Below are 27,024 nucleotides of genomic sequence, written 5' to 3'. Positions count from 1 at the left end.
TGTCAATGGGAAAAAATTATCTAAGGAACCACCAAAAATTGGTCACATTGGCCAGGTGGTCACTTGTACAGGTTTGACTGTACATCAATGGCCAGGTAGCCCTTATGAACAAATGTAGAGGTGGTCACTTGTACAGGTTTGACTGTATATCGATGGCCAGGTGATTCTTGTGTAGATGTACATGTGATCACTTGTACAGCTGTACAGGTTTGACTGTATCAAAAGAATTTGGTGCTCACATCATGTCCCAGTTGTTGAGAATCTCGCTGTTCCAAACCTCCATAGCAGATGCCACGGTGTTTTCGTGCTTGATCTGTTGCTGCAGTTGCATCATCTTCTGCTTGATGTCCTTCTTTTCTGTAAGGACACAAATGAAACGTTGTTGGTAACACTCTTGTCCCTCTGTGTTCTACAATTTCAACATGGTAACCTTACAGTTAGGGTAGTTGACTCAGAATCCAGAAGTTTGGGGTTCGAATCCCTAGCAAGTCCCTTGGGAAAGGAATTTTATAGGAATTTTATTTCCTCACTTGTGAAAATGAGTACTTAGCTACAGTTAGTGACATCCTCTTGGATGGGACATAAAGCCAGAGGTCCATGTTTGAGGAAAGACACATCTCAAGCATGTTAAAGAGCCCACCACACTTATCGAAAAGAATGGATCAAACCTATCAGTCTAGTCTTACTCAACTTACACTTATTGAAGTTTGAGTTATTGAAGTTGTAGTTTCCAAACAAACTGAACACAAAAAATGGTGTAATATGCCTAAAGAAAGTTTGTCGCTCGGTAAGCATTATAAACAAACAAAGGAATAAACAAACAAACCTCTCCTCTTGGCTTCCTCCACCATAGCCTCATACTGCTCTCTGTGTTTCTGTTCCTCCTCAGCAGACTTGGGGGGCAGGTTGCTGTGGTTACATCGAAATATCATCAATCACTGGAATATGGACTAGAATATCATATATCATAAGGATATAATAGATCATAGGAATATCAATGACAGTCATAGATCATAGGAATAACATTAGAATATCACAGATCATGGAAATATGGGATGTAAACACGCAGTATCAAATACCCTTCCTTCTCACTACATTTTAAAGTAGACATGCATTGGTGATAAGAAATGCCTCCACCCCAGAGGCTTTGCCAAAAACGTATAATTCCATGCAATCAGTTTTGAAATTTGAAGGTAAGTAAGAGACGCTTGGAGACTTTCACGGTATTAGCCTACACCATGTGACAAAGTCCATGTGAGATCAAGCAAGGAAACTTAAGAAATCTTGAGTAGATTTTAATTAAAGATAGAGGCCAGCTGAAACATTCAAACCTTACTTGACCTACTTTTCTGGAGCCACTCATCTCTTATAAATCTACCTACAGTCTCCAAGGACTTAATCAATGCTTTGGGGAACCTAAAATTAAGGTCCCCGTTACAAGCGTTTCTACCTATGCTATCTTTTATGCCTTAATTGAAATCCGTGCTTTAGCAACAGTTGAATCTATTTATCAATGGATTTGGTATTAGTTGAATAAATGAATAGGTGGATGGATACAGTTGAGTTCCTACATTTTTCCATTCTTCAATTGAAATTCTGTACAGTCACCATTAAAATTCATTACCCAGAGGACTGTTGTACATATAGAATACAACACAGTGTATTCCGTATCACCAGGGGGAGGGTTGGGGAAGAGGGTGATGCGGAATACATTGTGTTGTATTCTATTTGTGTCAAACCCACCAAAGAAAAAATGCCATTCAATGCAAAATGCGCAGGAACTTCAAGAGGAAGTTGAGACAATTTGGCGTCTTTCCAATGTCCTAATCTGTATTTTGATTTACGCAGCGGCGCACTTGGCACACACAAAGTGCTTTCGAATGATTCTATGGAAGCCCATGTGATACAAGTTAGAAGCCTGTTTGATAACCCAAAATACGACCTGGTCCAGAACACCCATATCAACGATATCTCGGCCCAGGTATGACATAAATGTATACTACATGTTTGACACAGCAACAGAGTTCCAACCAGATGGCATTTTGGTATATAACATAAGGGGTGTGTGTGGCTACCATCAACTGTATCTTGGGGATGTCTGACTCACTTTTGTCATAACATCAACAAGTTGATTTTCTCCAAAAGTTAAAGAAAAAACATTACAATTTGCATAGAATAATTGTATACGGTGCAGATTTCCATACTGTGGAGTTGAAAACTTGAAATTTGTTTCTCGAAATGCAGGAAAATAGAGGGTTAGCAGTTCCAAAATGTTCTGGGATTTCTCTGTTTTCTCCCCTCAACTACACAATCATGGTTTTTCCCCTTCAATACCCTCAGCATTCAGGAATGCTGCAGGGTAGATCATGGGATACCTCTGAGATCTTTATCTAAGAGCAGCTTTGGAAAGATGAATTAGGCCTTAGGAATACTTTGAAAATGTTTCCATTTTCTGGAGTCAATTATCCATGATTCCCACGTGTTGAGCACGGCTAGGGACAAACCTATTTCTCTTTCAGTCAGTACTGAGATTTGTGTAACCTCTGATTTCATTATTGGAATATGTCACTTTTTCTGATGCACAAGGTCTATCTACCACCCCAAAATCATGACTATAGCATGTCCTAGGAAAGTCGCCAGCTGGGGGGCCCAGAATCTGATCATTTCTTCATTTTGCAAACACCTACCAACTTCTCAAGTTATACTGTTCACAGACACACCCTGAAATATAACTTTCTTGGCGAAAGTAAAAAAAAATGATTTCACTTAAAGTTTAAGTTTGTATTATCCAGATACAATAGAAGGGAAGATGGCTTACGTTGGTCTGTTTTCGAGGATGAGTGCCGTCGTGGACCCCACGATGAAGTCTGTACTTTTTCTTCTGACCGTGGATTTGGGACTCGGGGACGCCGACTTACTCCTGACATCCTACAAACAGTGGAAGAGTCTGACTTTGAGCAATCAATCAATAGATCAATATACACCGATTGTCAATCCCATATCTTTCATTCGTTCATTCATTTCTGACCATTGTATACCTGGAGGAACATAGGGCAACAAGTTTCCTTGCTGGTTTAGTATCTGGGTATATTTTTTAGATTTTTTAGTTTTTACATTTTATTTTTTCAACCATTCTTACAGAAATACTCAAGATATACTTTTTCTACCGTAAATCTTGAAATGTTCATGGTGATTACACTTTTTTTTGCAATAACCTTTGCGAAATCCTTACAGCTGATATGCATGCCATTTTATATTACTACTGTACTACAGAATTGCTTCTACTGCAAGCTTGAAACACAAACTTTTCCCCTGCTACTGAAAATTTAAGTCCTCGTGAAAATAAGTGTGTTAACAGTATTTAGCAATTTCATGCACTTGGCAGTGACAGCACCGACTGTTACATCAATACAGGAAGTCACCCGTGACTTCCGTAGGGATGTTTTGTCCTTGACTTGAGTTTCGAAGATGCTGAACATTCCTTTTTAGTGTTGCTGTGTCAATCTCATCTTGTAGGTCTGTAAATGCTACAACAAGACCTTCAAATCTACCTTTTTAATTAAAAACCTCTGTCGTCTAAGGTTCTGTGGTAATCTAAAACTTCCATCACACACAAAAAGCTGTAGTATCTTGAAAGGAGGTTTATCAAAACATTATCGGCTGTCTTTTTAAGTTACTTAAAAAAGCAACAATGCACCCTGTCACACCCTCAACTTGCCCCACCCTCATCTTTTACTCAATGTACATGTACCTTTCCCTATTCCTAAGTGCCATAGAACCTAACTAAATAGCTACAAATAACATCATACAACAAATACAATAGGTGTGGCCACTTCCACATTTTGAACCATTAGCAAACAAAATGCACAAGTGTCAAACTTAGCACAACATACAACTGTACTTTCTTGGAAAAGCACTTCTAGAACAGTTTAATAGAAAACACTAGTTTCATTCAAATCCAGAAATACTCAAAAAGAGTCAAAAGTCCTTCCTGCACCAGGTGGTGCATAGGGCGGCGCCCATCTCAGCTTCGATAGCCCTCGGGCCACACAACTTTGTGCAATCACTACAACAAGGGGCTAGTCCACTGGTAGTGGTATATGTTTATCTTCTGTACTCTTTCTCAAATGCTGAGTTTTAAGAGAAAGCTGTAATTCACTTTATCTTCACGGTAGCAAAATTTCACGGTTTAAGGAAAATGGCCATTTTCACTGTACTTAAACTTCACTGTGGCAGCAACTTATTCACAGAACGGATGTCTGAAGGAATCATAAATAATAACAACAACTTTTTTCAAGGTGATGATAAGTTCACGGTACAGACGTGACCGTGAAAACAGTGAACATAAAGTTACAGTGAAAGAAATAAGAATTACAGTACTAGAAAGTAAGAAGAAACAAGTACCTGAGCTGCCTTACTGGCCTCCTTGTGGGCTGCCTGTTTAGAGCGGAACAGTCTCCAGCCTAGCGAAGGTTCACTGGACGTTTTGCCACTGGACTTTCTTGAGAAAAGGTTTCTGGAGGAACACATGAGAGGAGAAACATACATTTTTAACACAGGGTTAACACATGTACAAGTCTGCTGTAGTGTAGTGGAATGTACACAGGTTTAACTACACACACCCTTCTCTGTGGTGTGTTAGTCATCACTAGGAGCTAACCATTCATGTTGTGGGGGAGGGGGTTGGATGGCTTTTTTCGTTGTTTTAATTGATGGTAATTGGTAATCAGACTATTTGATAATTGGTCATAAAACGTAAATGGTGGAAATGTGTTAAGGATGTTTTTGTATCTACATATGATGCGTAACAAGCAAAGAAAATTTTGTGTTATTCGTAATGTACTATCCCCCATATAAACACTACGTACTGTGCATGTGTCAATGCCATTCACTTTGTACCAAGTGTAACAACTGCAAGAACAACAGTTGGTATATATTTTTTGGGTTGGGTGTTTTGTTTGTAAACAACCAAGCCATATCAATCTTTCCTTTGGATGAGTTGGCTTGGAATGTTACTCACTTAATTCCAAACATTCCCAAAACATTCCAAACACATGGGGTGGTGGCATGTAACATTTCCACACCATATGGACAAACTTATTTTCCCCACCGTTAGTAATTCGACTGATATGGGCAGAAAATACGACCTGCATTTGCAAATAGTTAGTGAAGGTAAAACTGGAGTTATGCAGGTATTTCTGATGTCTTCCTGCACATAACCTGCACTAGGGTTTCATGTATACTAATTACTATAGGGTTTGTGACCATAGTCTGTCTGTAACTGTTGGTAAACAAGATAACTCTAGAATGGCTGGATTGATTGGTTTCATATTTGGTGTGATGGTAAGGTCTGACAAAAACTGGAAATGATCAGATTTTGGGCCCCTAGCAGCCTCCCTATGTACTGCAGTGAAACCTCCAGTTTTGATATCTCATGCTCTAGTTATTCATACAATCATACATGTAGAAGCATCCTATTGTAGAGGATATATTTTAAAAATTCAATTCAAAATCCCCTTCAAAACATTTGTTCTAGATTGCATTAGGCATAGAAAATATACTGTGCAGGTAAAATACATTTCTGTACAGCAAACAATTTTCAAAGATATTTGCACCACGCAGAAAGAAGTTCATTTCGAGCCCGCCATAAGCTACTGTGGGAAATTTTCTATTCGACTAGCTGACCACAAAGAGAATATAGAAAAACTTCTCAGGAGTTGTTTGGGCTTCTTTTTTATCTTATATAAGTAAACACATGGTTTAAATCAGCCCAGTGTCTTACTGGAGCCACTCTAAAGAAAACCACCTGTTAGTGTTACTGGTGTTAGGACGTTCCATGTCATTGAACTGTTTGGGGGGAGTTTTACTAATACAGAGAATTAAATAAACCAAGATTTAAAACATTGTCTTGTAGTAGCAACTTGCACTCTGTACAACATACATGTATATAACAGTTACAAAAATCGAAACTCAAAGCAAAACAAAATGGACACAAAAAGTCGTCAACTCTAAACAAAAACGGTAACACCATACGAAAATCATCCCTTCTTTCCTACAATGGAATGGTCCAATCTTTTAACAGTTCAAATGACTTCAGGACAGCTTTCTGCCAAATGTATATAAAGTTTCAAAGATCCCAAATCCAAGCAAAACAAGCTGGACACAAAAAGTTGTCAACTCTAATAAACAAAAACCATGCGAATATCATCCCAGCTTCTTCCCAAACGTGGAATGATCCAATCTTTTGCCAATTTCAGATGGACTTCAGGACTGACACCCCCCTCCCCCCTGGTGTGTGTTCCTGATCAGTAAGCATATTGTGTTTCCCCTGATGTCCTCCTACACACTAACTGACATGTCAGATGTAACACAGGAGCTGGACTATCACTGGAAACTTTCCAAAAGGTCACACCAAGTTTCATTTATTTCCTGGTTTGATTCAATGACTGACTGAAAACATGAATCCGTTCAGACCCTTGTGGTGCCCAGTGGCACATGGGGCAGCAAGTTTCCTTGCTGTTTCAGTAATATAAGTATTTTTAGTAACGTAAGTATCTTAAAATACAAGTATTTTTACAGGGAGGGGTTGCATGCTTGAGGCACCTCCTTGAACACGGGACCCCCATTTTACGTCCCTTTCAAAAGATGGATGCAACCCCAACCGAGATGTCCCGACCCTGGATTGAACCAGGGTGTCACAGCAAGGACATTATATAGGAAGGACTGAGCACAGAGTCAGTCCCCCGCTGCGCGCTATTGTACAGACCCGCCAAACCCCGCGGCGATCTATTGTTTCCGCCCTCCGGCGGCGCTCCTTTGTTCTCCCCCGTTCAATTCATGTCTTCCCGCCAAAACCCTGCAAATGAGCCCGATCATGACGTCACGCGCTCCGATGCTGGCCGAACACGGCCCGAACCTACCCGAACTACGGGCGAGATGCCTGTAGTTTCCGCGGATTTCCTTATTTGGGAAGCAAACGTGACGTGTGCAAACGGCAGCAGCTTCTGGGGAAGACGCTGGCGGCCATTTTGATATGTGTTCGGGCGCTGTAGAGTAAAGATTGGTGAGTTTACAGGCTTTTTCGTGGAAATCTCATAAAGTTTTTGTCTGTAAAACATGTAAGAACATTCAAATATTTATGCTGCTAAAACATAGTTACATCATTATTTGTGTATAAGTAAACGCTTTTTTAAAAAACTTCGAACGCTTTTGTTTACATTATTGTACAGTTTACTACAGATCGCTAGCGATTTTTTTGTGATCGTTGAGCAAGAACATTCCTCAATTTTTTACCAATTCCGTAGATGGCCTTGCACGGTGAGCCAACAAAGTGGACATGTCCGTATTTCGGGGGTTGTTTGCAAAGTCAAGCCGTTTGTTATGCCAGCACTTGGACGGGGAACATGTCCTGACATCCATATCTTACCCTGGGAGTCCAGGCACCGTAATCGGATCCCCGCACGCGCGCCCAAGCTTTTACGGCCCACCCTCCCGCTGCCCCCCCGAAGACCGACCCCGCCCCACTCTCCGCTGCAAACCCAAGCTCCGCTATCCGATCACGGAGCCTGGGGCCACGTGTATCTTTGGCCGTCCACAGAGGTGGAGAAGTGCTTATGATTTATGGCCGCGCGCACAGCTGGAAGCCGCTTGCACGGTGGCAGGATTGGCCGTCCACCCTGCGGCGACAGCGAATCAGCCCGTGCCTGTTTTAATATTCATGAACCACAGATCGTCATCTTACGCAAGGGGCTTGTGTTGTATTTCCGCTTCCGCTAAAACAGGCGTCCGTGGAAATTTGGCGGGAACCGACAAACAGCGTCAAGTAAATATACGCTGGGTGGGCGAGAGAAGCGGCGCTGCGATCTCCAAAGCTTTCATCACTGTTTGATATTCACATTGCATTTCATTACATTTCTGACATGTTGAAATAAAACCTATACAAAAAATAAAGATTTCCCTTCGCCTGCAAGCTTATTCTATCGATGTCTATCACTGATACCAATCTAGAATAAGTATACACGATTGCCCTCAATGGTAGTCCGAAACTTTGATGTCCTGAAATGCTAAAATCAAAGGAATTACAAATGCTAAATTATAATGCTAAAACGTACCTTTGGCGAGCTCGTTATGTCCGGAAGCTCGGACGGGAGACGATGGCGTAAATACGGGCGTGACGTGAGTCCCCCCGGCCTCGTATAGTTCACATGATACACAAACATTCTTTGTTCCTTTATTTGTGCTATAACATACACAACAGCCACAGCCATTATCTTCTATTGTGAATTTTTGCTTAACTGAATTTGCAATTGTAACTTGAGTTACGTGACTCATGGCAGAACATACGACAGAATTATTTGATGAACATTTCTGCTATTTAATTTGAGGGTATTTCATCAACAAAATTACCTTTCTTTTGGTACATAAATCAATGATACAGGCCATAGGATTACAGAGATATCGTCTTTCAAAGTTTCAAATTGGGTTGTTTACCCTGTTTTCGCCGTGGTCAGGTCACGTGACTGAACCCCCAACTTATAGCTAGCGCTTTGATTTGAACATCAAAGACGTATGCTGCAGTGTTTACCGTGGCGTCCCGCTGTGCGGGGATTACCGGCAGGCCAATAGCGCGAAGAACTTTCCAGCACAGATCCTGTGTTAGAAACTGACAGCAAGAGACGTTGCCCCAGGCCGGTAATCGGATAGCGGTGTAATCGGATAGCGGAGTTTGGGTCTGAGCGGAGAGTGGGGCGGGGTCAGTCTTCGGGGGGCAGCGGGAGGGTGAGCCGTGAAAGCTTGGGCGCGCGTGCGGGGATCCGATTACGGTGCCTGGACTCCCAGGGTATCCATATCTTTGTTAATATAACATGTAGGTTCCCAATCTTATCGACTCCCGATCTTTGTGTTTTTTTGCAGATTGCAAACTTCCGTGGAAGGGGCATGACCACCAGAGCGACGTCCCACGATACAGCGCTACCGAAAATACAACGTAGAAGATAAATAAAGATTTACGCATCAAATTGTTTGTTGGAACCAACCTCCAAAATTCTGTTTTTAGTAAAACGTAACACTACCTGTAAATATTGAATAAATACATGGATTTCTTGAATTCATAAATCTCTATAGTGTGATAATTTCTTCTTCAATTTTGTAGTCGGTATTCTAGCTTGACGCAAGTGTTTTTGCCTGACGGTAGCGATGAATAAAGATCCCCCCTCCCCACAGTTCGGTTACGCCAGACTATTGTTGCAGCAAATTATAAACGGATATTGGAGGTACGATTTTTAAAAATATGTAACTCAGAAATACAGATCGTTTAGAAAACTAACTTATAGATACACTACACAAGGACATTATCATTATGTTGTGTTGCTTGATCTTGTGCTTGGTGAAGACGGCTCTCTTATAAACTTGTTTAAATCACACAACATGCAAGTGAGAGTGGTCGAAATTTTTGTGTGGTTTTTGGGACTTCCAGCTTCCCCGTTTTATGACGATCGTCTCGAAAATCACTCAAAAACAAAGTCACCTTCGCCTGGTCCGGCCATTCTGAATTTGTGTTACGATAGTGGGCCGCTTGGAATCCATGCAAATCCGGGGGTGATTCGTATGTAGGTGTTAATTATTTTTACAACCATGAACCGAAGGTTCTTGAATAGGGACTGATTGTGTGCTCAGTCCTTCCTATATAATGTCCTTGGTCACAGTTACCAAGGAAGACCAGATTCACACTGTGAATCAGGTCAGGTCTAATTGGAACAACATTTATACTATAGTATGGCCCGCCGCAAACTTCCCTTTCTGGAAACGGAAAAATTGATAATGTGTGCAAACGTCATCAATATAAAGTTACTGTGGCCTAATCAATATCAAAGGGGGGCTACTGATTAGTTGATCTGTTTCAGCTATTATCAGTGTTCTCGCCAGGCCTTTTCAGCATAGGGGCCCCCTATGCTGTGATTTGGACCCTCTATGCTGTGATCTGGACCCCTATGCTGTGTTTCAACCAGCATAGGGGTGTTTCTTTCTGGGACAAACCTCGTGACCCTTCATAAATCTTCAGTTCATATTTGGCTTTAGAATAAGGCTGTGACAGAGGAAAAAGTCTACTTCACAAAATTTATCCCTCAAAATGCATGAAATAATGTCTCATTGGGTTATGAATTTACAAATTTTCCGGGGGAACATGCCAGACTCCCTACTCTGGTCATGTCTTCGGCACTCCACGCATGACTTGCACCGCGTTAAGTTGGCCTTCTGTACCTGACCCCTATGCTGTGAAAAAATTCTGGTGAGAACACTGATTATATACATGTACATGATAATTGCCCTGACATAACCCACTGGTTAATGTGTGATCTTATGGGAATGAAGCACCAGGTGGGACATATGGACTTCCCATCCAGGTCAATGTTATCAGTACTGACCTTGTGTGGGAGTGGCACCAGGTGTGCATGTGTTCTATCACATCATACTGCAAATATGACCGGACATGGTCAAACAGACATCACAGATTGCAATACTGTAAAATGATGAAATTTTCGCTGTGGTTTGATATTAACCTTGGGGGTGACCTATTCACCAAGAACTTAAAACCACTGGAAAAATGCTTCTTCTGTTTTCTGCCCCCCCCCCCCCACCTCCTTGTTTCACCTCACCTTGTTTCAACTGCGAACAAAAAACCACTGTGAATACTCCATTTCTTCCCAAACCCAAAATTAAATCCGTTAACTTAAAGACATTTACAGTAAAAAGGCTATACTGTATACTAGTAACACTTGCCTTCCAAAAAGGCAATAAGAGATGGCAGACTTCACCCCTTTACCCACACTGCTTTGCAACTCATCCAGTCCCAAAGACTAAAATAGCAGCACTGAGTGAGGGTGTATAGAGGTGGTTTTATTTTTACGCATATGCATCTCCATTGCGTTACTACCAAACTACAGAATTGTTTCAACTGCAAACTTAAGACACTGAAAACCTCCTTTTCCTTTCTGCTGTGAAAATAATAGAATTTACAGTATCAACACACAGAATATAGCATGCTCTAATACATAATGCTGACACAATCATTCTTTCGTAAATTGCACTGCATTCTTGTTTTCTCAAGTTTACAAGTATTAGTCACAGTACCTCAGGCTTTGGCATGTTGTTTTCAACATCTGAGAGATCAAAGTGTACAAATATTCCTACATGTATGCACTACCATGGAACAAAGAGCGGGGTGACTGACATGTACTGATATAGATTTTGTAAACACAATATACAGGCCAAACTATTGAGGTAAGGCTGGCCAAAACTGTCTACTTCACTGTTTTTGTATGCATGTATACATATTCATGTGGGTATTGCGATGTGCATGTGCATACATGCCTATTTGCCTTTATTGCAGGTACTGTACTTGCATACATACATGCATATTACTATAAATGCAGAAATTTTCGCGGTGGTTTTATGTTCGCAGTTTTCGCGGCGATGTTTCACCGCGAACTTAAAACCACCGCAAACATTTTTGTCCAATACTGTAGCAGTATGTGACTATAGCACTGCCGCAAACTTAAATCAAAACCATCGCGAACACTTCATTTTCGCCTTAGCGCTGAATAAAAACTATGCATTTCCAGTATTATTCATCTCCAAGCGTTTTAGGGTGTCTGATAATCAAGTTTTCTAACCAACCAACTTGTTTACGATAACGTTTCTCACACAGTCCCTGTAAGTTGAGGAATTTCATAGCCATGTTTGCGAATGCTAATGGTGCGAGTCATGCGTACTGTTGACATTGTCCCAACCTTGACAATGTTGAACTGTACGTACACAGTTGAGGTGGGGAATGCTAAGCTGCTGACATGTCCCCTCCCTACATGGTATTTTCACACAGACAGTTCAAAGATAGTCAACAACTCTAGAAGTTCAGGGCTACTTCAACATGGACGAGGCCAAGAGTTCTCTAGCTTTGAAAAACCATGACCATAGCATGTCTAGAACATGTGATATCAAAACCAGAAATCCTACTGCAGTGCTATGGAAAAGTGGCTGGCGGCCCATGATTTAATGATTTATTCACTTTTCTAACAGGTAACAATTTACTAAATTAAATATCATAAAGATCTATCCATGACTTCTCGAGTCAACACACACATAAACACACATACATGTACACTCACACATAGAGCAGGGCTGGAATTCCTGTTTTGATAACCACAATATTGGAAATTTCTGCAAATAAAATACCCAAGCCATGTTATATTTTCTATACCAACACCAAACTAACAATAGTAACATGTCAGAAATATAAAGGTAAAACATAATAAATAACAATAAATGACTTAATGAGCTAAAAGGTGTCTGTAAATATCAAGCACATATGAAAATTCTGCGGTCCAAAATATGCCTCCAATATCCTGTACCGAGCACATCAAGACAGTCAAACTCCATTTCTTGACCTACAAAAATCACGACCACCTCACAAATTGGTTACAATACATGAAAAACCCTCTTCAGAAATCTCTTCTTTCAGGCGACTACTTTCCAACCCACTCAATAAGTAACGCTCTACAGGGTGACTGATCTGGGTCAGTTACATCGTGAGAAGTGTTTAATGAGGAGACTACCGTAGATCAATCTAAAGTTAAATTTCTTGGCAAAGCGAAAACTGACTGTCAGAGACTTCACAGTATTTTGCATGCTCTGTTGATCATGAAACAGCGGTAGCAATTCAGAACATTTGCTTGTGGTGCGATGAGTTCCAAAAACCGCAAACACGACAACAATTTTAAAATCTACGGGACATAGATCACATTTCGCTGAAGGCATCAAAGTTTCACATGTTCCTTGTACATATCAACCTTGATTTTTCTACAGATGACTCAAGACATTTCGGATTCCTTATGAAGCATCTAAATTATAGCAATGAACTTTACAGGTCAATGCTGACATACTAAATAGATGTGTTTGCAAAACAAGTTCCACGAATTCATTTAGCTTCACGGCACACAAATCTTGCCAAACATTGAAAATCAAGAGTTTACGGTATATCTTTGAGTTGTCAATTGAAACAATAGAATTATCATCAACATATTTTAAGAAAGAACAAATGACATCAACGCTAAAACCTACAAACTTAAAAAACAGTGAATATTTCAAGACTTACAGTAGTGTTTTCATCACTTCCAACCACACTGCTGGCAAAGGACCAAGGTTTACTAGAGGTCATTCCTGAATAAAGGGGTGTTGCCTTGCAACCGCCACAATACATGCCCTACATTCTGAGTGGCCATGTTAAATACTGCAACACGAAACTCAAAGGATTGTAAACAGAGCAAGCTAGTTACTTCATAATCAATGTTACAGTTATTACCTTAGGCCCACTTAATACTTGCGTCGCATAACAGGCACAGGACGCTTCACTACAGTACTGGTCATGGTTGTCTTTAGACCTACGGGCGGAAGCGCAGTGCGCCATCCGTGGCGCAGGATATTACAGTCGCGCACGATTCAAAATGGCGGTAGAAGAGCAGCTTATTTTCATATTGCAGTAGTTCATATTTCTTATGTTTGCTACACGTGTTTTCCTGCATATGATTACGAGACCCCGCCTTGAAGAAGGTTTTTTTTGGTTGAACAGCATAACTCAAAAAGCTATAGATGGATTGTCATGAAAGTTGATATGAGGTTAGGTCATGTCCTGTCAAGAAATGATTTGATTTTGTGCCCACTTTTAATTCAATTCAATTATTTATTTAAGCAGAGTTTCCTTGATACTGCTGTAGGACTTTTGGTTTTGATGTCTCTAGATTGTGAAAGTATCTAACATGAGAGTTTATCATACACACTGGGGTTTAAAATGTACATATCCATCTGGATCTCTGAATGGGTCAAACCCATTGTCAGGAATTTGGGTCACCTACAACTGTCATGTGTAGTGACATGCTACCCTTGATTCCCAGCAACACTCTCTCTCACATACATGTAGCTCGTTACTAGTAGCAGCCTCATAGTTGAGCTCCAGGTTCCAATCAGTTGATAATTTGGAGACCGATTCAATCCTGCGTGGGTCAGGACATCTCGGTTGGGGTTGCACCCATCTTTAGGAAGGGGCAGAAAGTGAACGAACAAACTTGACAATTGAAAGTAAAATTACATTTGTATTCACACCCTGAAACTGTTTGTATTGAGGTGCAAACATACCCCTCAAACTCAGTTTTTATGATTATCTTCTAGTTGAAAATTATTGTTTAGAATATAAGAGTATCAACAAATAGAATTTGGAACATTGAAGTCAGACTCAATGACAGAGTTCAGTCACACCTACCCTATCTAGCTGACAGGCCAGTGTAGCAGGCCAGAATGTACATGTACATGTACCCCTGTTTAGAACATACCCAGGTACAATCTAACCAGGGGTATATTCTACCCTGTTATACAGGTACATCCTCTCCTTAGCACACATTTACAACCGAGCACTTCCTACAGCAAACACTCGACCTGCACTGATTTGTTTGTCGACTTTTACTGTTACAGCCACAATAAACAACAAGGCAATACAGACAGGTGGTTTTTAACAACACCTTTGTCCCAAAAAGCCTTATAATGGCCCCATTGTTTACAAAACACTACATTGAATTTTAAGCAACTTAACACCATGGTCCTAGTAGAAAGTTAAACTTTAAGGAGGGTTCTTATACTTCCCAGCATTAGTTGTAATACACATTCTACAATACACATCCCAGATGGCTGACTGTGAGAAACAAGCATATACAGTACCATATATGTCATGTTGGTGATGTTGCCTATTACAGTGCAACAACTGGTACAACTTGATCAGTAAATGTTCTTGAATTGTGAAACAACTAAAATAGTCCATGATTCCATGAAACTATCTGACTTTTGTAACTTCTATAAAACTTTTTTTAAATTGTGTGATAAATACTGGTGGACAAGTGATGCAAACATTCACTTCAGACTCAAATATGTAGTCGAAACTTAACCAAACTACATGTATATCTTCTTCCTGAAACACTATTGATTGATGATCATGATAAGTTGCTTGTGCATCAGAAAAAACAGAAAGCATCCATGGGAAAGTAAAGAAAAGGACGGTGGCTAATAATTATTACGAAAACTGCAATAAAAAACACAGCGTTCTTACCCGCCTAAGCTGAAAAACATAAGTCTAGACTGTGCTTTGTTTCTTGACAATGTTGTCAGTGACAATATTCAACTATTGTGAGGGTGTCATGGTTGAACAGGTACTGGCACAAACAAACCTGACAGCTAAAGCTAACTGCTTTTCCCAGTACATTTGAAACTGTCTAACAAGGCAAGCAGAGATAGCAGACTTTGATCCCTTAGTTACCCATACTGCTTTTTGCAACCGTTGCAATCCCACAGATGAAAGAATAGGAGCAATGAGGATGTACAAATGTATGACAATAGTGTAATGTGTACACAGAAGCATTACACACACAAGAAAACTTTAAACTTGTACAGATAAGAATCTACAACCAACTGCAAGCTTCAAACAATACTAGCCAACAATAACACATCTTAAGGCTTCGATATCATATTCTGAGTAACTTACAAAGTGGGAAATCTCTCTATTTTCAAACCAGCACTTCAAACAAAATGTTTGAAGTCTTGTATGTTACGGAAGTGAATGCCCCCCTCCCCCAAACAATAGAACACCAGACCCTACCAAGCAAGGAAGGTATTAAAAGTCAAAATAAAATACCTCGCATCGCACAGTCGTAACTTCAAGTTTTCTCCACATAGACTGGACAAAAAACTGGGTTCCATGTCTTCTGTGTAGTCTGAATTCGAAGTCAAAGTAGCAATGTCTAGTAAAGCACGCTCATACCAAAAGGAAGTGAATATGTCCGACAACTATTTTTCCTGTAGGCGATCGATGACCTAAAACAGTGGGCTAACAAGTGACGTAAGGATTTAGCCCTGGCCTTTTAAATCAAGTTATTACGGTGGGGCTGGAAAGACCACGTAGGTTAGTGCAGGTAAAATCAGAACTGTGCAGGTGTTTCTTATGTCTACCTGCAGCTAACGTAATGGGTATATACAGGTTAGTGCAGGTAAAATTAGAGCTGTGCAGGTGTTTCTGGTGTCTACCTGCACCTAACGTAATGGGTATATACAGGTTAGTGCAGCTAAAATCAGAGCTGTGCAGGTGTTTCTGATGTCTACCTGCACCTAACGTAATGGGTATATACAGGTTAGTGCAGGTAAAATCAGAGATGTGCAGGTGTTTCTGATGTCTACCTGCACCTAACGTAATGGGTATATACAGGTTAGTGCAGGTAAAATCAGAGCTGTGCAGGTATTTCTGGTGTCTACCTGAACTTAATTGACCAGCGATGGTCCATGTACTGGGTGTATACTACAAGTGCAGGTAAAATTGGAGCTGTGCAGGTATTTCGGATGTCTACATGTACCTACATGTCCATACATATGCAAGTGTCCTGGGTATGTGCATCCATACAGTTCACAGTTGCTATTTTAATCCTGATGCATAACAGAATTAAGAATCGAAAGAGTGTAAGAGACACCTTAAAATATTGTGTTTTTTTAAATGAAAATTTAAAACAATTTGCTGTGTACTTGTAATCCATGTAGTGCAGGTAATCTTGAAAGTCACCAGCACATGTGCATGTATGCAGAAAATGTGTCTTGAATGTCTCGAGCCCTCTAATTAAAGGTGTGTGGTATGTACTGGGGCATCCCGTATCCCTTACTTTATAGTTATACCCCCAGGGTTTGACATATACAGTTGTACATATCTTTCCACCAGTGCTGTCTCCAGCTTAAAATCCCACTCATAATTTGAGAGCCCATGTTGTTAATCTTATTTCTTAAATCTGTCATTTTAAGCATACGAAAATACATTAATTTCATGTCATTAAGTTGAGCTTTTTTGGACAGACGGGGTGAAATTGTTGTACGTTCTTACAAGCAAATTTGTGTCCCTTGACGGAGGGACGGGTCCTGGAAACAGCGCTGCGCTTTTCACCAAACAAGCCGGCATCCAATTAACTGTTTGTCCATGAAAGAAATATCCAAGACCCACGGCCACTGAAAGTACTGACTTCAAACTACCGGTGCTACACCTTGATGTGAAACATAGGATTACCAGTAACCACATACTGTACATTCATGTAGGTCATTCTTTTAAGTCAGATGTCAATTAGATTTAAGAGCGGCCAATCAAAGAACCCCTCTTGCTATGATGATAGCCTATAGGATGTACAGAGGTACTACCGTAAACCCCCTAATTTAGAATTGGATAAACCGAGCTGTCACACACTGTGACACAGGCATAGATTGATGTACAAGGATCTTAACAGGGTTTGACATGAAAAACTAGGCTAGCTTAAGGTATCAATATCAGAAATATACAAACTTGATTTTTATACCCTGCCCTGGAATTAAAATGTTGCAAACCTAATGGATTTTACAGTACACTGGCATCTTCCATATCATAAAAATCAAGGTGGAAACATTCTTCTATAAGATTTACCCTGAAACCTCCTACAATATTCAGTGCTTGCCTGTGCATGAAATAAGAAGACTATAGTATAAAATATACATTCATTCCCTTTGCCTCATGTGGGGTAAGAATTAGAAACAATTATCTGATGAACATTAGTAATAAAGATAATACAAACTCTTAATTTTTACTGTTCCGTGGAATTAAAGTGCTGCAAACTTAAAGGATTTTACAGTACATCTTCATATCATAAAAATCTGGGCGGTAACATTTTTGACAAGATTTACCTGGGGACAGACCTACAATATTCTTCACTTGCCTGTGCATGACATAAGAAGACTAGAAAATATACATTCATTGATTCATTATTACTAAACATTATTATCTGATGAACAGTAGTAATAATACAAACTCTCGACTTTAACCATGCCGTGACATTTAGGTGCTGCAAACTTTAAGGATTTTACAGTACATCTTCCATATCATAAAAATCTAGGCGGTAACAATTTACCACGAAACCTCCTACAATATTCAGCACTTGTCTGTGTATGAAATAAGAAGACTGTAAAATATACATTCAGTACACTGGCATCTTCTATATCATAAAAATCTAGGCAGTAACATTTTTTATAAGATTTACCTTGAGACGTCCTATAAATTAGTACAATATTCTTCACTAATGTCTTGCCTGTGCATGGAATAAAAACACTATGAAATATACATTCCTTCCCTTTGCGTCACGTCTGAGTATAAGAAACGATTATCCGATGAACACGAGTATGGTGACAAATGCCCCCCCCCCCCCACACAGCTGTAAGAATGGATAGTTGATGCACCCTGTAATGGGTGACTCATACAAGCCCTTATAATGTTCCTTTTCCCAACTGTATTTGGAAAACGCTTGTTCAGCTGCCCAGTAATCTGTCTCCATTAGGACATGTATGGCCACAGGAAAATGACATCATTCCTTGTTCTTGCCTGCTTCTAACTGATATATCAGATGAAACAAGATATATAGTACAAGAATTGAGGATAAATTTGTCTCCAGATCAACTATGGTGACTGTTATTGTTATTGTGTAGGCCAAATACTAGATCTCTTCGCAGCCAGGGGCTGAATTGTGAGGAGTGCACATTTGGCAGGGCTAGATCGCAAGGGCCTGTAGCGACTGCCATTCAGCGCGTAGGTGACCTCAAAACGACAATTGCCCCATGTGCGGCCATAGGACTGTCGGTTTTGAACCATTCACTCCAGGAAGGACCCCTACTCTTTTCGATAAGTGCGGCGGGTTCTTTAACGTGCTACAGGTGTGGCTCTCCTCAAACACAGGACCTCCATTTAACATCCTATCCGAGGGACGTAACATATACAAGAGAAATAAACCCTTAAAAATATGTTTATCAATCGATTCAATGCTTCAGTTGTATATTCAAATATCAGTGATGATAGCACTAGCAGAATCTACATATCATAGATACAGGCAAGATGGAGCGTAATATGAACGGCTGAACGGTTTTCTTCTTGCAGTTTTTGCAGAGACTTCTCCACCGTAAAATCATGACATGTTTCTGTTGTAATGTATACTTCTGCATCACAGAATTGTTTCCACTGAACACATCTCTCTGGGTATGCAAACACCTTCTTTCTCCTTCTACTACAAAATTGAGTCCCAGTGAAAATTAAACATTTACGGTATGGCGACTGTCACTAGTAGTAATACATGTATTGCCATATTACATTGTGGGAAAGTCATGACGGTAGGGGGGTACAAATATTTGCAATAAACAAACTTAAGTCACGGACTAGCGGACATCAAACTTTCGTACCGCTCTTACGTTTGACGATACCAGCGAGGCTTACGTCACTCGAGTGTTGCCACATCAGAACGTGTCCACAAAACCTTTGACCACCTCTAGAACAATGACAGCCGTCAACTGCCACATCAGCTAATAGAAAATCCATCTAGAATTAGAATTACTTCTCTATGTTTTAGGCCACACCAGTTCAATTGTTGTTTCTTGGATCTAAAGAAAAAAAATATGCTAAGTTAGAATATCAAAGTCAAAACAGAGTTTTAGCTAAAACTTTAAAACCTCCATTAATAATCATATTAATCTGCTGGGTTACATAAATCCACCACTTTGAAACACTGTGGGTTTGAGAGATCTCTAGTGCAGTACCCCGCCAGGTATGCACAGTTTAGATATACAGGAGTGCATTATACTGGGGGAGGTTGGCTTGGAGATCTGTTTGGATGGACCTTTTCAAGGTGGTGGAATTATGTTGGTAGGTGTTACTTTGGATAACAAATTTTCCTCTTACCTTATCCTCTGTTCTAATCTTGGAAAGTTTTGCTGAGTTTTTACTTTGAATGTCCGTGTACCAAAGAAATAAATTGGTGTTGCCTTAGCTTGATGGAATACATTAGAATTTAGGTGCTGGGAAAACCAATTTCTGGGTTAAAAAGATGATGCAAGCTTTCTTTCATTAGGACTACATGTATACTTTATATCAATCAGTAACATAAACTACTGAAACATTACATGGTAGTCATACACAAAAATTGATTTCTTGAACATCTAAATTTCATGTACAGTAGAATCCGCTTAACTGCACCACCCATTTGTCAGCGTTTTTGGTGCAATTATCCGGCTGGTGCAATTATGCGAAATGCCCAGCTGGACCGCACCACCATGGGCGAGGGGGTGTATTGTTAGTCAGAAACACTAGCACAAAGAAAACAGACGAAATTATTCAGTTATTAACTTTATTCATTGACCCTTTGCTGAAAATAAAGAAATGACTACGAACCTGTTTTGATTTTGCATTCTTTCATTTTCCATGCGATCATATAACCTCCTTGATGCGATCTACCACATTACAACACGCGTAATGTTACAGGGGAGGCATTCTGAAACATCGTCATGCCACTCATGGAATAACAGTTTCTGTGTTACAGAAGCAGTTGTCGATTTACGTAAATCATGTACCACCATGAAACTAGGAATTGAAACTAAAACTTGGTTACTGATTACGGGTGACCCGCCCGGGACCTCCCATACGATTCCTATCAACGTAACTGTCAATGGAGACCGCCTTCTTTTGTTACTCTAAACAGTTTTAAACATATTGGCGGTATTGTGCCTTTACACAGGCAAGTATCGGCTCATTTGTACTGCATTGCCGATTTTAGCGCACCTTTTCAGTTAACTTGTCGAGGATTTTTGAGAAAAATTGGTGCAGTTATCCGGCATTGGTGAGCATGCGTGGTGCAGATATGCGGAGTCACTAACAATGCAGTGAATGGGAACCGGTTTTGGATTTTGGGATTCGGTGCAATTAAATGGAAGGTGCGTTTATCCGAGGTGCAATTAAGTGGCTTCGTCTGTAACTACATATAAGTCGATTCTACTTCAATTTTTTCTATATAGAAATTATTACTAGAAGTGGCCCCACCCACCTCTATCAAAACATAGTCATGCAAAATTAAATGTAGAAATGCTGAAAATTTGATGGACATGCCAGGACTATCTCATTGGTCGAACTGCTAATTATGATTGACAGCCAGGATCTGTTTATTGTAGTTGTCAAACCTAGAATCTAGATCTGACATGGTCAGACTTTGGTCTCATTCCAAATTGTACTCTGGACTTTGATGTCTTTTATCTTTTGGGGGCAGAAGACACCAGTTTATGGCATGTTTTAGATCTAGGGCAGTTACATGTAGGCCTAGGAAAATCAATGTTGTGTTTCCAATATTATGGTCTTGCTCCTGAAAACATTTTTTTTTTAAATTTTGATCGAAGCGATCCAACAGACACTGTTTCTAATTATACAGATATACGTTGTACAAACGTATATCTGTATAATTGGGTGTTTGGCCCAGAACATAGGGGTCCTGCATTCGAGTCCTCTGATATGCCACCAATGTTGTGCCCTTCGGACTTGCCTCACACCACCCAGGTGTAAAAATGGGTACCTGACTTTGGTTGGGGTGGTAAAAGACAGTGGAAGGAGAGGGTTGGGCTCCTCCTTCCAATACCGTACCCTAGACACAGTAGATAACAGCCCACTGCCCCTATGGCGTCTGAAAGGCTATGGGACTACCTTTACATTTTTACATTTTAAAACTTACACGCACAAATTTCTATTGCAACGGAAATTAGGAGAACATGTTGGAAAAGCATTCTACAATGTTTTCATCACTCAGATCTAAAACTTAATGTCCCTTACCAACTGGTCGATCCCCCCAAAAAGGCTTGGGTTGTCGGGTTTTTGCTAGGGTCTGATAACCGGAAGAATCTTTTTCCTAGGCCTTAGTGACCTATGGTCATAGGGACAAAGCTCAGCTGTTAGCTATCAAACACATATTTGAATCATGATAAAACTGCAGTTTTTAAATAGATCCTTCCAAACAATTAACAACTTACAGTGTAACATAGAAGTCCTCATCATATACACACTTCTACTTGCAGCTGAATATCATACCTATAGAATAATTCTACAAAAAGAAAAATTATTGGGATGATCACAACAGTGACCAATACAGCCCTTTCTGTACGATTTAAAAGTTACAAGCCTACAAAACAGTAAAGAATTGGACCAAAGACTTTTCAGTTTATACATGAGTTTGGTTAATCCTTCTTTGTCCCATTAATCAAGCTTCTTCTGTTTACACTTAATTACAGTATAGGAGATTTAACAAATTGATAAACAAACAGTGAAGAGATTGCGGTGTGTGCTTTGATGACAAAAAAGACACGCAGCAAAACCCAACTGCTTCCTTTTAAACTTAAGAATGGAAAAATTATACAACTGTATTCCTTTTTTGAGTTAGCTCATACCATATAAAAACACACCACTTTTATCAAGGACATTATATAGGAAGGACTGAGCACAGAGTCAGTCCCCCGCTGCGCGCTATTGTACAGACCCGCCAAACCCCGCGGCGATCTATTGTTTCCGCCCTCCGGCGGCGCTCCTTTGTGCTCCCCCGTTCAATTCATGTCTTCCCGCCAAAACACTGCAAATGAGCCCGATCATGACGTCACGCGCTCCGATGCTGGCCGAACACGGCCCGAACCTACCCGAACTACGGGCGAGATGCCTGTAGTTTCCGCGGATTTCCTTATTTGGGAAGCAAACGTGACGTGTGCAAACAGCAGCAGCTTCTGGGGAAGACGCTGGCGGCCATTTTGATATGTGTTCGGGCGCTGTAGAGTAAAGATTGGTGAGTTTACAGGCTTTTTCGTGGAAATCTCATAAAGTTTTTGTCTGTAAAACATGTAAGAACATTCAAAGATTTATGCTGCTAAAACATAGTTACATCATTATTTGTGTATAAGTAAACGCTTTTTTAAAAAACTTCGAACGCTTTTGTTAACATTATTGTACAGTTTACTACAGATCGCTAGCGATTTTTTTGTGATCGTTGAGCAAGAACATTCCTCAATTTTTTACAAATTCCGTAGATGGACTTGCACGGTGAGCCAACAAAGTGGACATGTCCGTATTTCGGGGGTTGTTTGCAAAGCCAAGCCGTTTGTTATGCCAGCACTTGCACGGGGAACATGTCCTGATGACATCCATATCTTTGTTAATATAACATGTAGGTTCCCAATCTTATCGACTCCCGATCTTTGTGTTTTTTTGCAGATTGCAAACTTCCGTGGAAGGGGCATGACCACCAGAGCGACGTCCCACGATACAGCGCTGCCGAAAATACAACGCAGAAGATAGATAAAGATTTACGCATCAAATTGTTTGTTGGAACCAACCTCCAAAATTCTGTTTTTAGTAAAATGTAACACTACCTGTAAATATTTAATAAATACATGGATTTCTTGAATTCATAAATCTCTAGTGTAATAGTTTCTTCTTCAATTTTCTAGTCGGTATTCTAGCTTGACGCAAGTGTTTTTGCCTGACGGTAGCGATGAATAAAGATCCCCCCTCCCCACAGTTCGGTTACGCCAGACTATTGTTGCAGAAAATTATAAACGGATATAAGAGGTACGATTTTTAAAAAAATATGTAACTCAGAAATACAGATCGTTTAGAAAACTAACTTATGAATACACTACACAAGGACATATGTTGTGTTGCCTGATCTTGTGCTTGGTGAAGACGGCTCTCTTATAAACTTGTTTAAATCACACAACATGCAAGTGAAAGTGGTATAGGGTAGCTTTGTCGAAATGTTTGTGTGGTTTTTGGGACTTCCAGCTTCCCCGTTTTTTGACGATCGTCTCGAAAATCACTCAAAAACAAAGTCACCTTCGCCTGGTCTGGCCATTCTGAATTTGTGTTACAATAGTGGGCCGCTTGGAATACATGCAAATCTGGGGGTGATTCGTATGTAGGTGTTAATTATTTTTACAACCATGAACCGAAGGTTCTTGAATAGGGACTGATTGTGTGCTCAGTCCTTCCTATATAATGTCCTTGCTTTTATGTAGTATTTTCCTTTGCTGTCTTACCAATAGTATCCCTCCCCCATTAATCCAATTAGGCAGTGGGAGGGGTCAAATGATTGACAATGGATTGACACTGATTCAATCATGACCATGTAAACAAGGGCAGACAATAAACCATGTGCTGCCTTGTCTCTACACAATGCAAAGGTGTACAACGCTGTTATGAATGTCAACAATGGCTTTGATGCTATGTCAATGTTTATAAGCTTTTATCAAAATTCAAATTGTTGCTTAGATATATTCAAAACATTTTCTATATTCGTAGCTGAATACGTTGGATGTTGTGAGCTGTATATAATTTGCTTTCAATTCCTTTTTTTTATTGACTACCCACTTTGTTGTGTTTCTTTTGCTTGTGCTACATATTGAATGTGGAATTCTTTATGACACAGTTTATACTTCAGCATGACATTTCAAGAGATCTGATCCAGTCTAGATATAATTCACTTTTATACCAAACCTGTCTCCAGCTTAATTTTTTTTTTCCTTGCTTGGGAGCCCGCATTGTTGATTTTCATTGCTCCATCTGTCATTTTAAGCTTACAAATACAGTATAAAATTTTCTCAATCCAATGTCATGTGGTTCAGATTTTTGGACAGGCGGAGTGATTTTTTTTCTATCCCAAATTTATTTCCATTCCAGGATAAAGGGACGGGTCCTGGAGACAACCCTGTTGTGCTGTGAACAAAACAATGATGGACAAATGACAAAAATGTGTGATCGTGTGGCACAACGGCAGCGTGTTCGGCTCAGAAACCAAGTGATCCCGGGTTCGAATCCTGCTGTGATCTTGTGCCTTTGGGAAAGGCGCTTTACACGGCTTTCCCAACATACCAGAATGGTCATCATCAAGACTGTGGGCATTTAAGGCAAGAAAGAAAGAAAAATCACCCTACTCACTTTGAGAGGAACATCCCCAAGCCACGCCTCTTGGGTTTGGCTCCTTGCACCACGGCCGTGCTGTCGTCCAAGCAGCTGCTTCCTGTGCTGCTGATCGAACTCTTCCGCTCGTGAAATATCGTCTTTCCTTGCAAGCTGATGTCGGTGAAACCCGCATCTTCTGTGTCTACGACTAACGAGCTACTACGGGAGGTGTCGCTTATCGACGCGCTCGTGGACAGTTCCGTGCTTAGACTGGATATGCTCGTGAAGGATTGCGCGTCGCTTTGCGCTAAAGACGTGTCTGTGCTAGTCCTGGGGATAGTAGCCGACTTGCGGCGGATTTCGGGTTCAACGTGGTCTAAACGATCGCCCTCTAACGCGAGGTCTTCGGACTTCGTGTCCAGCGAGGTTCTGGACACCCTCCTGTCGCGAGCAGAAACGGTCGCCACGTAAGCCTCCTCGCACGTGACCTCCAACACGGGTGCGGGGTATCCCTGCGAATCGTGCTCCGCCGCCGCTTCGAATCCGGCACTACTCTCGCTGTCGTTACGCGGCCGACTTTCATACACGCCGTTCTTCGCGTTACCGAGAATGCAGCCATTTGATATACTTTCTGGAGAAGAATCGTGACCTTGTTGCAAGTCTTCAATGTCTGTGTCCTCGCCGTCCGTGAAACTTGCATTCGAACCGTGACCCTCTGGACTTCCATTAAAATCAGCCTTCCCCGAACTGGCTTCAGAAACTGTTGCGATTCCTCGGCTAGCCCCGGGAGGTCTAATTTGTTTCGAGTTATTGGATTCTTGTTGTGAACAGTCTTGGCAGCCTTCCTGTTGTCCTTCCAAGTCGATTTCCTCAAAGCAAGACGCTGTCTTCTCCGCTGTGTTTTGATCTGCGAGTTCGCCACCCCCGTTTCCACACTTGGTACCGTCCATCTCTTCCCCTACTACTACCCTCTCCTCATCTCGTAAAATTTCCTCCAAATTTGGCACTTTGGAAGCCTTTAAAACCTCGCCTTCGCTTGAGTCTTCGATCCGTGCGATCTCTGCTACCAAACAAACCTGGTCCCGCTCTAGACTGCTCTTCCGCTTCTCTATTTCCTCCGCCGACATGATAGAAAATTCTCCTCCAGCGACCACAGACGGCCTTTGGACTTCGCCGCTTTCCGCCGCCCTAAAACCTCCCTTACCGTCTTCCCGGGTTAAATTCTTCATCTCTTTTACATTCTATGACATCCATAGATGTTGGAAACTCGCCTACGTGCCGATCGCGAGAGCTAACGGTGGAGGAAAGGAGGGGAAAGTCGGGTTGAACAGGAGGAAAACAAACCGGTGTCTACTGCCACAGACGGACGGCCATCTTGAAATGTTGCGAAGGGGGCGGAGATTCAAGTTTTCCCAGGATTCATTGCGCAGAACTGCAGTAGTAGGTTGCGAGCGGTGGAATTATTTTATTTCAGGTGACAAAGTTCCAAGACACTTCGCCAGCATCCTGACGAAGAAATACACATGATTCAAGCCGAAATCTAAATCCTGAAAACATCGAGTGCATCCCCACCGGGCGACGTGCGATCTAATCGAGTAGCCTAAAGATTGCAATAAGAACTCGGCCAGTTGGATACGGTCTTTGTTAATAGATCTGCTTGGAGATTACTGGTTGCCATCCCGGTTTTTAGATTTTCTCCGCTCAGGCTCTCGACCGCTTCCGTAGCTACGGAGATCTGCTTGGAGATTACGTACGATCAACCGGAGGCCGCTTGATTATTACGCCTGCAAGTGAGTCCAGTATAGTAAAGATAAAGCCACTGGGAGTCCCGCGGTACTCTCCAAGCAGAGCATGGGTTTCGGCTGGTTTTTAACGTGTTTGTAGGCGTTTTTGTCGGGCTTTCTACTTCGTCATTTTTTTTGTAAAAAAAACAACAGCCGAAACCCATGCTCTGCTTGGAGAGTAGTCCCACGGGACCCCGTCCGAAAGTGAAAACAAGAACAAGTAAAACAACAACAACTCAGCTTAAATCGTACGTCAGCAGGTCAGGCCCTTTTCCTCTAGCCTATTACTATCGGGGCTCCTACATTCGCTACCCTATAGATTTTTTAAGCGTAGCGAACGCAGGAGCCCCGGTAGTAATCTCAGATAGCAGTATCATGGTAACCTGGCTACTTTTCCTCGTGTAT

General features: G+C 41.0%; 1 protein-coding gene and 2 long non-coding RNA genes across 4 annotated transcripts in view; 2 read left to right on the top strand and 1 right to left on the bottom strand.

Annotated features, from left to right (window-relative positions):
• LOC136429823 (TBC1 domain family member 14-like) overlaps positions 1–26,247 on the bottom strand; it is a 37,707-nt gene extending 11,460 nt beyond the window's left edge. Inside the window, exons 1-5 of one of the 2 annotated variants that reach the window (XM_066419818.1) lie at positions 24,872–26,247; positions 4,405–4,516; positions 2,819–2,928; positions 827–909; positions 240–357 (exon numbers count right to left, since the gene is read on the bottom strand). In XM_066419818.1, the coding sequence (XP_066275915.1) occupies positions 240–357; positions 827–909; positions 2,819–2,928; positions 4,405–4,516; positions 24,872–26,064 (1,616 nt within the window). In that variant the 5' untranslated portion in view covers positions 26,065–26,247. The remainder of the gene's footprint in view (positions 1–239; positions 358–826; positions 910–2,818; positions 2,929–4,404; positions 4,517–24,871) is intronic. The other variant, XM_066419819.1, reaches the window with a different exon arrangement.
• LOC136429825 (uncharacterized) lies at positions 6,701–9,106 on the top strand. Its single transcript, XR_010754815.1, has 2 exons — positions 6,701–7,063; positions 8,914–9,106. It is a non-coding gene; the product is annotated as an uncharacterized lncRNA (long non-coding RNA).
• Positions 22,360–23,350, top strand: LOC136429824 (uncharacterized). The gene is made up of 2 exons (XR_010754814.1): positions 22,360–22,724; positions 23,150–23,350. It is a non-coding gene; the product is annotated as an uncharacterized lncRNA (long non-coding RNA).
• Positions 26,248–27,024: the final 777 nt, after the last annotated feature.

The sequence above is a fragment of the Branchiostoma lanceolatum genome, chromosome 3 (assembly GCF_035083965.1).
Source record: "Branchiostoma lanceolatum isolate klBraLanc5 chromosome 3, klBraLanc5.hap2, whole genome shotgun sequence".
Classification (NCBI taxonomy): Eukaryota; Metazoa; Chordata; class Leptocardii; order Amphioxiformes; family Branchiostomatidae; genus Branchiostoma; species Branchiostoma lanceolatum.
Note: the sequence above shows the minus strand (reverse complement) of the source record. Positions and strands in the feature narration are given on the sequence as shown.